General features: G+C 42.7%; 1 protein-coding gene across 1 annotated transcript; it reads left to right on the top strand.

The window, feature by feature from the left end:
- Positions 1 to 2,092: 2,092 nt before the first annotated feature.
- On the top strand, positions 2,093 to 15,169 carry kctd15a (potassium channel tetramerization domain containing 15a). The gene is made up of 5 exons (XM_027013850.2): positions 2,093 to 2,860; positions 4,663 to 4,838; positions 7,091 to 7,235; positions 10,581 to 10,886; positions 13,233 to 15,169. Exons 1-5 carry the CDS (start codon positions 2,849 to 2,851, stop codon positions 13,389 to 13,391), a joined length of 798 nt encoding a protein of 265 aa, XP_026869651.2. The 5' UTR covers positions 2,093 to 2,848; the 3' UTR covers positions 13,392 to 15,169.
- The last annotated feature ends 15 nt before the right edge of the window (positions 15,170 to 15,184 follow it).

The raw sequence follows: 15,184 nt of genomic DNA, 5'->3' as shown, positions 1-15,184 counted from the left end.
GGTTACAGAACAGAAAAAAAAACACCACCACTCTTTTTCCTAAATCCTAAAGAAAATGAGAAAAGATTCAGTGCCTAGTATTGATAGTAATCCACAGTCAGAGACAGATTAGAGACAGATTAAATCATTATCTAATTAACGTGAAAGAATAAATAAAGATCACAACTAAAACCAGTGTTATTTACATCAGTCGGGGGTCCACAGATAGTCTATACTTTTAAAGTAGTCCAGCACCAAAAAGCAAATCAACTAGACAGCCAACAAAAGACAAAAAATAAAAACCCAAACAAACAAATAAACAAAAACCCAACTGAACTTGGTAATAAAGGGATAAGGGGGTATAGGATTCTATTTACCTGACTCAATTATAATCGAAGCTGGAACAGAATGACAGAATGAGGCAGATTGGCTGGGGGTCACGGGTATCTACAATAGTAAAAGATCACAAGTCAAAAATTGTAGTGAAGTAGTGAAGTACTTTACTTAAACAGCTGATGAAGGACTTCTGGTGCTTCAAAACCTTATGTATTTCACAACAATTTTGACTCAAACATATCTGTTACTTACAAAAACTTGTAGTTGGGTCTTTATATATTTTGTGTTCAGATGTCATGACACAAGCCATGTGGCCGCCAAGTCTCTGTGCATGATCATAGTACATTTAAAGAGTATGTTATCCATTGCATGAAAGTCAGACATCATTGTAACTGACAGTGCAGTTTTTTTTTTAGCACTACAGCAGCTAGTTTTCCAGCATTACAGGACAGCATGCGCAGTAGTCTTTGCAATGCTCTCCGTAAGATGCACCCATTGGTCCAATCGGATGGCAACTGCACTTTTTCTGCCTGCTCAACTAGGTCCCATTTCAAGCGGAAGGTAAGTTGATGGCGAGTCCTGCAAAACTGTTCATATACAACAGATGGCGCTGTTCTTCACTGCCGCGTTAAATCTTTAGAAACTTGATTTTGTTGAAACATTCGCATTACTTGCTTAAATAGACTACAGGTTTCATATATGCACATGAAAGTAAAATGTAGGCATTTAACCTCTCTATAGAATAACTAATTAAGCACAATTTCTGTTCTTAGTATATTTTAAAATTAGATTCTCAAACCTTACAGTATTAATAAAATCTAATACAAAAATAAACATTTAGAAATAAAAAATAAGATTTATTTGCATGCGGATTATCCAAACACTACATAATTTCGAGATAGTTCATAAAAGCCTTTATGTACAGGTAAATGTTTCGCAATGTCGAAGATCCTACTTTTCCTCACAGCCCATTTCATTTTCACAAACCTGAATATAAAGTCCAATGTCTGTTCTGCAACATGGGTGAATGATAGTGCGATCCAGATATAGTGTGTTCTGCTGAGATGCACATCATTTGGATAACCCGTTTCCCCATCTTTCTCACATCCCTCGTAAATTAAGGAAATTAAGTGCGGGCGCTCGAGGCAACATTCTAAGCTATTTAAATCTTTAAATTTACATCTTCCTCGTGCGTCAAGTAATTGAAGTAACTCCGGGCTTGTTACTTTAATTTAACAAAAATATCTTGTCTTCCTGCTGCTTTGCTCTGACGAGGAAAACTAATTTCAGCCAAAGGCAAGAAAAATAAATCAGCTGGCAATATAGTTTAGTCCAAATAGTGTGGAACATAAGACTGAATACAAATAGCTACGTTTGGTTTGCTGTATTTGTCTAGTGAGAGAGAAATTAGGTTTGCCTCGACAAGCAGACCTTGTCAAATCAAGTAACCTACGCAAGTCTAACTTCAAAAACCAGCCCACGATCGGTGGCAAGCATGCTTGAATTACCAGTATTTAATTTGCAATTCAAACATTTCAACAATTTCTTTTAGACAATTTCATCTAAAAAGACCATTAGTAATTCGTTAGTTTATTCTAAAACGTTTTGTTCTAAATTTGTGTAAATACAGTATGGTCACTGGTAGGCGCCAGATGTCAAGTTTCAGGAAATAGGTATATTGAGGGGAAAAAAAAACGGAAGTTCGCGAAGCTATAATACTGTCAAAATCGCATTGGCCCTGTGAAAAATATGCTTCTTTTCCATGCGGTGAACCTGTCTTCCTTCCCAAAGAGATGCCATTAAGTTGGACGACTCCATCTCGCCATGCGTTGTAATTGAAATGGCGCGTTTTGCTCCAGGCGAAGCAAGGGGCGCTTCTCGCTCTGACTCTACGCATGACGATATACGTCATTCTGGTTTAATGGACATCAGAATATGAACGATGCGGCGAATGGTATTGGATATAAGCTTTGACAAGAAATATGAGCATGTGGCTTTTCGATAAAATAACTGTTAACGCGTTGTGCTCTTTATCATACTCAAACTGTTTTAAATCGGAAAATCGCTCTATTTGATTTACGTTTACGTTTTGCAAACCAAATGCAGTATTAATCAACATACGTTTTCTCTTCAATTTAGACTTATCAGCCAGGTAATAGGCAACAGCCAAGTAAACCGTTATCCGCGCACACGGGCGTCTGCGCCAAGACATCTATTTGCAAAGTCGAGCCAAAATGAAAAGAAATTCGATTTGACCATAAATATGGTTTCACAGATGCACAGCAGGATCAAATGTTCATCTGGTAACGCGCCCCAGTGCAGGCAGGCTTGAGCTCATTGGAGCCTAATCCTTCGCCCCGGGGCGCTCGGAGCGCCTCGAGCAGAATTCTTTTCAGCTGTCCTCTGTTATTCGGGGAGGAACTCTGGCTACATCGCAGTCTCACGCTTAACACAAAAAGGACATAGAAACAGAAACGAGGGAAAGACACGATCGATCTCATGTTTTAAAGAGGGTGAAGATACAATTTCAGCTATGTCTTCCAAGGTAAGGACGCAGGATTCGGTCCGTGTGTAGCTTTTGTGGAAAGTGGCTAGCTGACTATGGGCTTAGAAACACCTCTGTATTAAATGAGTTTTAAAGCCACAGAGACCCATGTGGGCTAGTTGAGCTGTGTATCGGCATTAGACTTAGCGGATTTAAACGTCTTATAGGACTCGAACATTTGGATTTTGTACGAAGAGCGCATTAAGTTGAAATCTGGGAACACAGAAGAACTGGACTAATAATTTTGTGAAAGTTATTTCTAAGGGACAAGAAACCGTCCACAGTGAGCAATAGGTTCCTGCCCAGATTACGCTGGACATCCTAAAATGTTTGAAACGGTATGGCAGATTTTATGTAATACTCGAACATGTTGTTGTAAACAGTATATGGTTTCATTTGTCATCCCACCGTGTGTATAGTTTAGGAACTCGCTCAGGAATGGTGGATTCAGGCGCAGAGCCTATGCATGCATGCTATGTGATTTCAGACGGCGAGAGTTGGAGTTCGGTCACTCTCGGAACTCTACTTTTTAATTCAACACTTTAATGCGTTCTTTGATGTCTTAAAGCCTATTGAAACATTCATTTCATCCACCTTTTAAACCTGTCGAGTTTGCGTTTACAGTTGGAGTCCATCTCAAGTTTCTCAAGACAGAAGCATTATATAATGTACAATTAAGAGCTTGCTTTTTGTCAAACCGTTTAGTCATATTCAGTAGTAGTAGTAGTTAAATATCCATTATTGGACAATCTGATCAATACACATTTTAGTCATTTCAGTCCGCCGGACTAACCTGCTTCAACTGTAGCCTATTTGAGTGGATTTCGTTAAGTCTTAATTCTCTTTGTGTGTATGTGAAAGGGGCTGCGTTTTAAGCTTTAACCCCAGAAAAAAAGAATGAACGTACTTTGCCTCAAGATTTTTGCCCCAAGCAAATGGGGCAAACATGCCTTCAACCATCTGGTTATCACGGGAAGGCCCGGGCTTTTCTTCGCACTAACGTGGTGTTAGTACTCGGTAGCTATGACAAAGTTTGACGCAACGAGCGTGAGCTCTTGCAAATGACCTGACAGGTGTTTTTAAAGGAGCCACCTTTGTCTGCTCTCTGACGGACCAGCTGTGTTGGCTTACATTTCATACACATTTCTACCTTTATTATTACATAAAATTTTAAAAACAACATTGAATACCTAATAATAAAATATGTCTTAAGTATTTTTATTCAACTGATCTTGTCACTGAAAAATGAAACTGTCAGTCTTAATGAAATTACAATTGTTTAAAATTATTATTATTTTTTTATAGCAACATTTTAGTTGTAAATGGTGATTTATTTCATCTTAGGCATCAAATGTTCAGACAGCTGTACTGCTGTGGTGTCATCAAACTTTTCAGGTCTCACTCTCACTTCCAGTACCTTTAATTAGGAGTTTACACTATCTTCCCTGGAGGTAGACACCTACAGTACGATTCATCTCTCTCTCTCCCTCTCTCTCTCTCTCTCTCTCTCTCTCTCTCTCTCTCTCTCTCTCTCTCTCTCTCTCTCATTAATCAGTCTCATACTTTCCTCCCCTCTGGTTCGATGAAAAAAAGGGGGAGCAAATTCTCTTAATTTAAAGTTGTGCCGCTAATTCTTAAGTGAAGTACAGAACAGGGCATATGTTAGAATGATCTCCCAGACTCTGTCAGGCCAGGAGCACAATCCATGTCAGTTCAGAGCTCGGAGGACCGGCAGGAAGACAGCATTGCTGCGAATGTGTAGTGCACCGTGCTCAGGGTGTGTTCTGGGTGCTTGTCCGCAGGAGGGAAGAAGCATGTCTCGTCTTTCTCTGACTCGTTCGCCAGTGTCTCCTTTGGCCGCACAGGGAATCCCTCTCCCTGCTCAGCTGACCAAAGCCAATGCACCTGTCCACATCGACGTGGGGGGACACATGTACACGAGCAGCCTCGCCACCCTCACCAAGTACCCAGACTCAAGGTAAGGCACCTACACATGGTTTGACTCCGTGCTGGGAGGGTTAACACGAGTCAGTCTAATTATATAGCTCACGAGCTGAAGGCGTCTTTGTGAATTTCCCAGTGCTCCAGCTGTTTTGTCCCATGAAGGTTAACTGTGATAATCTTGGATTATATGACTGTTTTGTTTGTTTGTTTTTTTGTTTGTTTTTTCTCTCTCTCTCTCTCCTCTCTCTCTCTCTCTCTCTCTCTCTCTCTCTCTCTCTCTCTCTCTCTCTCATCTCTCTCTCTCTCTCTCTCTCTCCTCTCTCTCTCTCTCTCTCTCTCCTCTCTCTCTCTCCTCTCTCTCTCTCTCTCCTCTCTCTCTCTCTCTCCTCTCTCTCTCTCTCTCCCTCTCTCTCTCTCTCTCTCTCTCTCTCTCTCCACTCTCTCTCTCTCCTCTCTCTCTCCTCTCTCTCTCTCTCTCTCCTCTCTCTCTCTCTTCTCTCTCTCTCTCTCTCTCTCTCTCCTCTCTCTCTCTCTCTCTCTCCTCTCTCTCCCTCTCTCTCTCCTCTCTCTCCTCTCTCTCCTCTCTCTCTCTCTCTCTCTCTCTCTCTCTCCTCTCTCTCTCTCTCCTCTCTCTCTCTCCTCTCTCTCTCTCCTCTCTCTCTCTCCTCTCTCTCTCTCTCTCTCTCTCTCTCTCTCTCTCTCTCTCTCTCTCTCTCTCTCTCCTCTCTCTCCCTCTCTCTCTCTCTCTCTCTCCCTCTCTGTCTCTCTCTCCCTCTCTCTCTCCCTCCCTCTCTTTCTCTCTCTCTCCCTCTCTCTCTCTCCTCTCTCTCCTCTCTCTCTCTCCTCTCTCTCTCCTCTCTCTCTCTCTCTCTCTCTCTCCTCTCTCTCTCTCTCTCCTCTCTCTCTCTCTCCTCTCTCTCTCTCTCCTCTCTCTCTCTCTCCTCTCTCTCTCTCTCTCTCTCTCCCTCTCATATATATATATATAGTTTATTTATTTTAATTATTTGGTTGGGCAGTTCTTAAAAACAGGAAAGCCTTCTTTAAGTACATTTCAAGCTTATTAAACAAGATTACGAAATACAAATAGGCTATACCTGAGAATTTGACTGTAGACTTATTCCAAGAGGAGATTGTATGCAGCATTGTGAGATATTGTTATGTTTTGAAAAGTTAGGTTTCTGAGCAATAATACACCAAGGTACATATGTTTTCCCCTTCAGACATTAGCATCTGAACTCAAGCAGGCAAACTTTCTTCTGTGCAAAAGATGATTTGTGTTCTATTATGTCTAATGCCAGCTGTGGTGTATCCAGAATGCTGTGAAACTGTACCAGATCCAGACATCTTAAATATAGCTAGAACTGAGACTAGATTATTCTGAACTACTTTCAGTATTGTGCAAATATCAGCAGGGTAGAGTAACACTTGAACACTATTTTATTGTCTATAAAATCTCTCTTTCAGAACCAATATCTAATTCAGAAAAATGATAAGAGGAACCAAAACATCATCTTTTCCTCTCCTGGTCTAGGGAAATTCCTACCTGCTGCGTCTCAACCTCAAATCCTTAGAGGTTTTGCCGATAATTTGCTCCCCGAGAGGGCAGGGTGGAAAGGGGCACCACCTGCTAAAGAGGAGTGTAAGAGAGAGCAGGGAGGGTCTGCTCACATCTGTGCAGAGGAAGGCCTTCTCTGATTTAATAACGCAGATAGAGCGGAAAGAGAGAGAGAGACAGAGAGAGAGTGGAGCAGAGGAGAGTAGGGGGAGGGGGAAAGCAGGCAGCATTTTAATTGCTTTCGGTGGAGAAAAAAGAAAAAGGAACGGAGATGAAAAACTAAGATTGCCTGAAGCTATATGGTGAAATTCTAACTGGGGGAACTGCAAGACCATATGAGAAAAGAACCACCGGAGGCACTAAGGGGGGAATTGGTTTTCTTATTAAGTGTTTTGCATCAGTTTCTAGAATGAGAGAAAGAGAGAGAAACATGAAATGAAATAGGAACATCTTTGCAATGACAAGATGTAAGTTGATTTAACACAAGAGCGGAAATAGCACAGGACTCGATTCCTAATGTTTGACCTCATTTTTTAAACCAGGTTAAACAATAAAGCTTCATTATACTTGCTGCGTTTGGTTTGGCTTGAACAGTGTTGACTACCTTCTGCAATAGTATTTACAGAATGCAAAATGTACCTGTGTAGTGGCCAAAATTCAAATGACGTGTAAAACAAACATGGCTTCAGATCCTGTCTGCGCCTCCCTCCCTTGTTTTTGGCCCTTCCCAGGATCAGTCGTCTGTTCAACGGCACAGAACCAATTGTTCTGGACAGTTTGAAGCAGCACTACTTCATCGACAGAGACGGGGAGATATTCCGGTACATTCTCAGTTACCTTCGAACCAGCAAACTGCTCCTTCCTGAAGACTTCAAGGTACATTTCTGGACACTTATGTTCTAAGAACAGAAATTGCTTTTCTTTATTACCCCATTGCTTAGTGGATTGAATGTCATTTTTTAACTTGCAATGAAGGACTCTAAATGCGTTATGGTACAGATGACTAAAAGTGAACACAGCACATCTGAAAGTGACAGTACCAACTGTGTACTGCAGTTTCTACAGTAGCTCTTGTAGGCAAAATCTGTGCCTCCCTGTGAAACAACTCCGCTGGTTCAATGTGTCCTTGTCAGGCAAATCAATCAGGACGGCGTGATCTTCACCACAGCCCCTTGAATTCACACTTTCTAGCTTACCTGGACAGCGAGATGTCTTTGGGATAGCGCTGTCTAGTGGAACCACAGACAGCAGCTACGAGTCGAGAAAACAGAAGCAAATCATTACATCTCATTACATTCAAGCCTTCACAGTTCAGACATCGCTCTCTTTACATGTCCCTCCCCCACATGCAAGCAGGGAAATATGCAAATAGCAGTGACTGACTGAATTGATCATTATAGGTAGTCCCGTCCAAGTGCTGGAAGGCTCAACTCTCTCAAAGACGGAATTCACAAGATCGATCTGCATACTCGCACACCACTTCCAAAATCTCACTGACTCGCTGTAGAACCCTTCACCCCTTGAAACTGTTTGAAAATTTTATGACACAACTCTCAATTATGAAATAACTTGAAACTGACAAATGTAATTGGTATCTATCATTGTTTTTCCATATTTAATAAAAATTGGACTTTTGATTTTTGATTTAACAGAATATTTTAAATAAAATCAAATGAAAATGACTTGTTCAAAAATTAAGGAACCCTTAACCTAATATTTTGCACAGCTTTTAGAGGCAATCACTGTAAACAAGCAATTTCTGAAGCTCTCAGTGAGAGTTCTGCCACTGTCGACAGGTAGTCTGGTCCACTCTTCCTGAGCCAACTGCTCCAGCTGTCTCAGGTTTGATAGGATTCTCTAAACAGCATATTTCAGTTCTTCATAGATGTTCAGTAGGATTCAGATCAGGGCTCGTAGAAAGGAAACTTCAGAAAAGCACAGTGTTTTGTTTTTTGCTGGGTGCTTTTAGCTGCGTGTTTTGGGTCATTGGCCTGTTGGAGGACCATTGGCTTGAACATTCTGACACTGAGCAGTGCGTTTCACTACAGAATGCCTTGATAGTCTTGAGATTTCATGTGATCAGAAACTGTTGCACCTTGGCCTTGAAGTTGAGTTTGTCTTTGGAGGTTTTACATGCCGTTTTGCCTACGATTCATCAGTCTTTTCAATCTGGGGTCAGGTTTCTTCTTGCAGTCACAATGGTTTGCAGAGGTTGCCTATAGTCCCATGCACCTTAAACGTCTTAATAATATTTGCAACTGTAGTACCGGACCATCAAGCTGCTTTGAGAAGTTCTTATGGTCTAACATACAATGCTATAATTTTGTATAATCTCTCATCTTCTTTCTGACCTCCTCAGACAACTCTCTCTCTGCGTTTTGTGGTCTGTATTCAGTGTGGTGAACAAAGTGATTTTAAACAGCAGAGTGACATCTGTTCTCCAGTTAAATAGGCTGAAGGAGAGACTGGGATTTAAGAGATGCGTGATTCTAATGAAGCAGTTTGAAATGTCACTAGATATCCAATTATTTATAATCTTTTCTAGTACCAACAACCAGGCCATTTTACAATATCAATGTAGAATAGGCAATAATTGATATCTTTTTACATTTTTGTAGCTTTACTCTGATATACCAAAGGCGTACAGGTATACATGAGATGATTGCTTTAAATTTCATCACTTCAGGAGGAACGAAGCATTGTTTCAGTGAACTGTAAGGGTGGGGTACCAACAAATTTGTCCATGTTTGTATATGTTTGAGCTGGCTCTTCCTTGAGGGAAAAGCCGTAAAGTGCCAAACAGTTTCTGACCACGTGAATTTACTGGATTCCAGAAATCTGCCAGCGTCACAACCCCCCCCCCCCCCACACACATGTATATGCTCCTCAAGAATGAACCTCCCAGCATCAGAGCTATGCTTTGTCTACGACACACTTTAATGAGAAGGTTTTCTCTGTAGTCACATTTACTGCTGGATTAGGTTTAAGGACATTGCCTTGAAGAAGGTTCAGTGTACCTAACCCTTACTATAGACCCGGGAAAGAATTCCACAAAAAGACTTAGATTTCCTTCGAAATGAACTAGAGCCTGCAGGCCCCAAAATCTCAGCATGCACACTGTCAGAAGCAGCATGGGCTAAAGAGTGAGAGTGAGAGTGAAAGAGAGAGAGAGAGAGAGAGAGAGAGAGAGAGAGAGAACCAGTCTGGGGTGAGGCAAGGGGTAAGCAAAAGCAGTTCCTTTTGGTGTGGTAATTATTAAAGCATACAGAGTCAGAGATGCTGGCGCCATTGTTCGCTGTGGCATAGCCTGCAGTGAAATGAGTGGTTTGTGCAGGGTGGAGGAAAGGAGGTAGCTTTGTGGGCATGCAGGGAAGGGATCACAGTTACACATCCAGATTACAAAGCTTAATGACAATGAGAGCAAAAGAGAGATTTTCTGACCTTTAAACCTTGAGCTGAGATGTCTTCTACCGGCAGCACTGTGAGAGCTATAGTATCTTCGAACATGTTTGTATTGTTCTTGCCCTTTTATTCACCCATATTCATCTCAGGTCTTTTCTGTCCATTGTTAAGCGCGTGACTTCTTGTCAGTGTTGTCAATGCTAGAAACAAGCAGCAGTGCCATCTGGTCTAGCGGGAAGTGGAAGGGGCGAGAGGCTGGGCCGAGGGAGCTCCAGGGCGATTGGAGCCTGAGGGGGACACAGGCAATCTGTCCTACCCAAGCAGAGAGCCAGCGTCTGGGGAGAGCCCTGGCAGTACAGCTACATACTCTGATCCTGGCTAAAGAGAGGTCAGATGTAAGGGACAGAGAGTAGCAAAGGACTTTCAGCTAGTGCTAAACTTAAGTCTTGCAAGCTCAGATTTAATAGAAACAGTACTGTAGGCCCACATGAAGCTATTTTGAGCTTTACTTCTACATCAGACACATTTCTTTCAGTTTTAAATGCAAACTAGCAATTAAATTTCTTGAAAAACATTGGAACCAATACAGCAGCATGTTTTCGATTTTTCTAGCTTAATGATTTTTCCACCTACACCATCATGAGCAGCTATAGCATGACAACGTAGCTGCGCCACTCTCACTTCTCCAGAGCTTTCACTGATGGGCCTTTTTTCTCAAATCCTTCCTTGCATCCTTTGCTTCATCCTTCCTTCCAATCCTCCATCTATCCCTCTCTGTCCCCATTCCCATGCGCCGCCTGTGCCGTGTTAACCGTGCAGGAGTTCCAGCTGCTGTACGAGGAGGCGCGCTACTACCAACTGAGCCCCATGGTGAAGGAGCTGGAGCGCTGGAAGCAGGAACGTGAACTGCGGCGTGGATGCCAGCCCTGCGAGTGCCTGGTGGTGCGCGTCACACCCGACCTGGGCGAGAGGATTGCCTTGAGCGGCGACAAGGCCCTCATCGAGGAGATCTTCCCCGAGACGGGTGACGTCATGTGCAACTCTGTGAATGCCGGCTGGAACCAGGACCCCACGCACGTCATCCGCTTCCCCCTCAACGGCTACTGCCGACTCAACTCTGTACAGGTGGAGCCACTTTTACTTTCGATGCTCAGTTATTTTTGCATAGTGGGCTGTTATTTGACGGGGAAGGTGTTGGTGTGAATTCATGGTTTAGGCTGGCATTTTCATCTGGTCCAGATTTCAAGTGGCACTGTAGTACTTTGCCATTTTTTTAAACCTCATTCAAAGTGCAAGGGGCTTGATGATTATCGGATGAGTTGAATCCAGTAGGTTGCAGAAGACGACCCATTAAGCTGAGCAGTGCTGGACTGAAGGAACAGGAAATTCCACCAGTGCTTCCCTTCTCATGCTTCTCAAGCACCAGTGAATTAAACTGCTTCTCTTGCGCTCACCTGCTCCTTTTCAACTGATTAGGGTTTTGCTAATTGCCTAAGTTTCATCAGGTGTCTCGGGAGCCCCGGGGAAGGTGGGGACGACGACTAAAAAGTGCATTGTAGTGGTGCTCAATAACTGGCACTGGGTAATCTATCTAACACAGTGCTGTAAGTTACTGTTCAGGTGGTGGCTTTCATACTGAATGTTTAGGTGGTGTGTGCAATCACACATATAGGGAAAGAGTGAAATGCTGGAGGAGCTGGGCTGGATGTGGGCCCCGAGACAAGAGCAGAACATGCTCTCTCACAGGAAAAGCTGGAGATGTGAAAGGAGCAAGGGGCGGGGCCTGACGGATGTGCAGGAAGGTGTGGATGCATGGCTGCAAACGTGCGGTTCTGCCCCACGAGATATCATCGATTTGCCCTCCATTTGCCTGTTAGGAATATGCTGCTCCATTGATGCACGCACATACACATGTAGACATACTATGCGGCACCTCTAATTCCAGTGCCAGTGTTAATATAGGGATATACTGCCCTGAATATAAGTGGTGAAGTAGAGGGGAAAATTATATGCATAATTTATTTTTAAACTCGTCTTCAAGACAAATCTCTTCTTTTAAAAAAAATGCTCCAACATATCTGTGCCTCGAGCATTTTAAACACACATATTACATTTTTAATACCTACTTTGGTTTCTTTAAACAACCTAAACTGGTTTATGCTACTTTTTAAACATGCTTAACTGACTTACAGTATAACTAATCGCTGCATCTGCTAGCTGTTTTTTTCCCTGCCTGTTCACCCTTCGCTAATTGTATCACGCAAGAGGTGCAGGGACTTTTATTCCCACCTTTAGCCTGTCATGAGAAGTAATCCCAACCAGTCGTGAGAAAAATGTTCAAATTTTGTGAGAGAACAGAGAGAGAGAGAGAGAGAGAAAGAAAGAGAGAGAGAGAGTGAGTGGGAGGAAGAGAGAGGGGTGTGGTGCATAATGTATAAAAATGCACAGGTTTGAGAAAGTTTGAAGTGATGCAATTATCAGAGCAAGGAACATAATGAAGGTTTCTGAGCAATCAGTTCTAAATACGGTTTTGTGATTTTTGCACGTTCCTTCATTCTGTGTACTGACTTAAATGCAGACTTATGGGACACTCCTCATTAAACCCTTTCCATTTTGTAGCTTTTTTCCTTGTTTTTTTAAACGGATGCTCATAAATGCCTGTTGTTGCTGCTATGTATGATCTGCCGTACCACAGTAAACACATAATAAGAATTCATTTCCTCTGTAATTCAACTTGCTGAAATTCTGCCAAAGGTTTTTTATGCAACATCTAATGTGGGGAATAAGGATGGACATTTTCTCAAGGCCCTCTGATTCGACTGAAATGTTTTTTTGTTTTTTTTTCTTTTGGGAGGGACTTTTTATCTGGCTGTCTTGCCTTGGGGCTGAACTTTCATTTTCATGTGAAGCACACTTGAAAGAAGTGGAGAAGTAAGTGAATACTCAAGGCTGCGTGTGTTGAATTTCAAAAAAACCTACAACTACTCCACCAGATAAAACGTCAAGACTCTGTGGCCGTGTGAGTGACGGGCACAGAGGGAGGGTGGGTCATTACGTATGCATTTGGGCTTGGAGGAAAATATGGGGTGGTTGGGTTTAGCTTGTTGGGGACGCTTTGAGTTTGACTAGCCCATCAGACTCCAGTAAACAGCTTCCGGGGGGAGACGGAGCTCTCCCTTATCATCTTCAATCGGCCGTCTGAGGAGTAAAATGAAAGAGTGAAAGATAAAATATAGATAAGTATTTGTCAAGTTTTTAATGGTTTGATTTCTAATTCACAAGACTTAAAATGAGGAAAGAAGTTTGTCTGCTTATTGTAATTTTATTATTTTTTGTACATTGGCACGCTGTTCTTGTAAATAACTGATGAGCCCACGTCATTAGTTATGACTTTAATATCGTAAGTACAAAAAAATCTGGGGTCATTTGTACATGTGTGCCACTAACAGTCCTGTGCGCTGCACTCGGCAGGTGCTGGAGAGATTGTTCCAGAAGGGCTTCACCATGGTTGCTTCATGTGGGGGAGGCGTGGACTCGTCCCAGTTCAGCGAGTACATCCTGAGCCGCGAGGACAGGCGTGCTCACACCCTCCACACGCCCATCCGGATAAAGCAGGAGCCGCTGGACTAGAGAACCCCACGCCTGCCAGGAGCGCCTATAACCGGCCCCGCCCGAAAGACCGGTGCTGGACAGAGAGAAACCCCCCAACCATTGGTAGCTCTCTGCCGGCTCGATGGACCTTACACGAGCTTGTGAAGATGGAACTCTATCCAAACACGAGTGAGAAATCCTCTGAGCTTGTTGAGGCATAAGACTCAGTTAAGAGACATCTTGAAAACAAAAGTCATGGATGAAAGGGAAAAAAATCGCATTCTATATATTTTGGTCTTCCACACGCCACTGCACAATATTCGGTCGTGACCTTATTTGGCGACTGTGTGTTCTTTTAATGCGGAATTTTGGTTTCGCATACCAGACCTCACCTCAGCATCGCTATACCAGCTGGGAAAAATAACGGCCCCGTGTTTGTCCTGTGATGTATATCGGGTTGGTGTATGTGACTGGCTGGCTTGCAGACGCCATGGCGGTATGCGAAGTGTGTGAGAGGTGAGCTCAGTGCTCACTGTGGTGAGACTGGTCACGGGCAGCATAACGAGGCCGCTCCGATCTGGCGAGAGGCAGCGCTATAGCCACAGTGGTAATATTACAGTGGTGACTTTTCTGAGTCAGAAGAACCCCGGAGGTGCAGTGTGTGTAAAATGACAGCAGTCAATCATTTCAGTGGGGAGGCCTTTCCTTTTTATGCTACAACCTCAAACGACAGCAATGCTACTTTCTCCTGGCATCAAGTAATTAAATAGAAACTCATGAAAACAGCACAATCCTGCACAGATTTAAGACAGTCACCATGCGTCCAGTGAGACAATGGGTGTATCTGGCGACATAGTGCCCTTTGCATCAACACAGAATCTCTGTCACTGAGAGCAGCGTTAAGTAGGGGAAATGAGAGATTGCTCTCATTGCTAAAGGACTCGGTGTGATGAGACTTCTTTTAGAGTACAGTGACTGGGAGATGCTGCTCCTAGTGGAGATGGCCGAGTAGTCATGTGCTCCGTAGGGCCCTGTCAGGGATCCAGAGGAAAACACGGGTCAGAGAGAAGCCACTGTCTTTCCTAAATGAGGTCACATTCCCACAATCCCTTTATAAGCCTTCATATCCCAACCAAACCGGGCCAGTCAGAGGGAGAGAGCAGAGTTAACAAGGTGGCTGGAAAGCAGTATGATGCTTAATGTGTTGTAAAAATGCACATTTCATGGCTATGCTTTCGATAGGCTCTTCTCTGCATAGGCTCATTACAGGACCAAAGGTCACTGAGATGCTACTGTATAGTACAGGATCACATACAGTGTTGTCTCAGTAAAGAGGCACGAACATAGTGGAACAGGGAACATGTTCATTTTCTTGCCATCCAGTAAAGGTGAGGCTATACCCCAATCCCAGCCCTGATGCCGAATCTTGTGACAGCTTGGACCCCTCTAGCAGAGACACGATTTTTGGCATTTCAAAGAGTTTAGGTTCCAGTTTTCTCATTTTATGACAGACATCATGAAAGCCATTTAATTTTGTTGACTGCAGTAAATGAGCCCTTTCTCAGATACACCAACATCATTTTTTGAGTGGGGTCAGTTAACTAAAGATTATACCACAAAGATACCACTCGAATAAAGAAAGATCTTAATTTAAATACTGTTATAATGGTTGTTGTCAAAATATTATTACAGTAAAGTGCAATTGTATATTTAAATAATTCTTTTGTTAATGCATAATTATTGTAGTATTACTGGCATGTGTTCACTATCCTTTTGTAATTAGTGTTGATAACATGGACTTTTAATAAATTGTTCGATTGTTTTCCTAATTT

Source organism: Electrophorus electricus, chromosome 12, assembly GCF_013358815.1.
Source record: "Electrophorus electricus isolate fEleEle1 chromosome 12, fEleEle1.pri, whole genome shotgun sequence".
NCBI classification, from domain to species: Eukaryota; Metazoa; Chordata; class Actinopteri; order Gymnotiformes; family Gymnotidae; genus Electrophorus; species Electrophorus electricus.
This window is presented reverse-complemented; position numbering and strand designations above follow the sequence as displayed.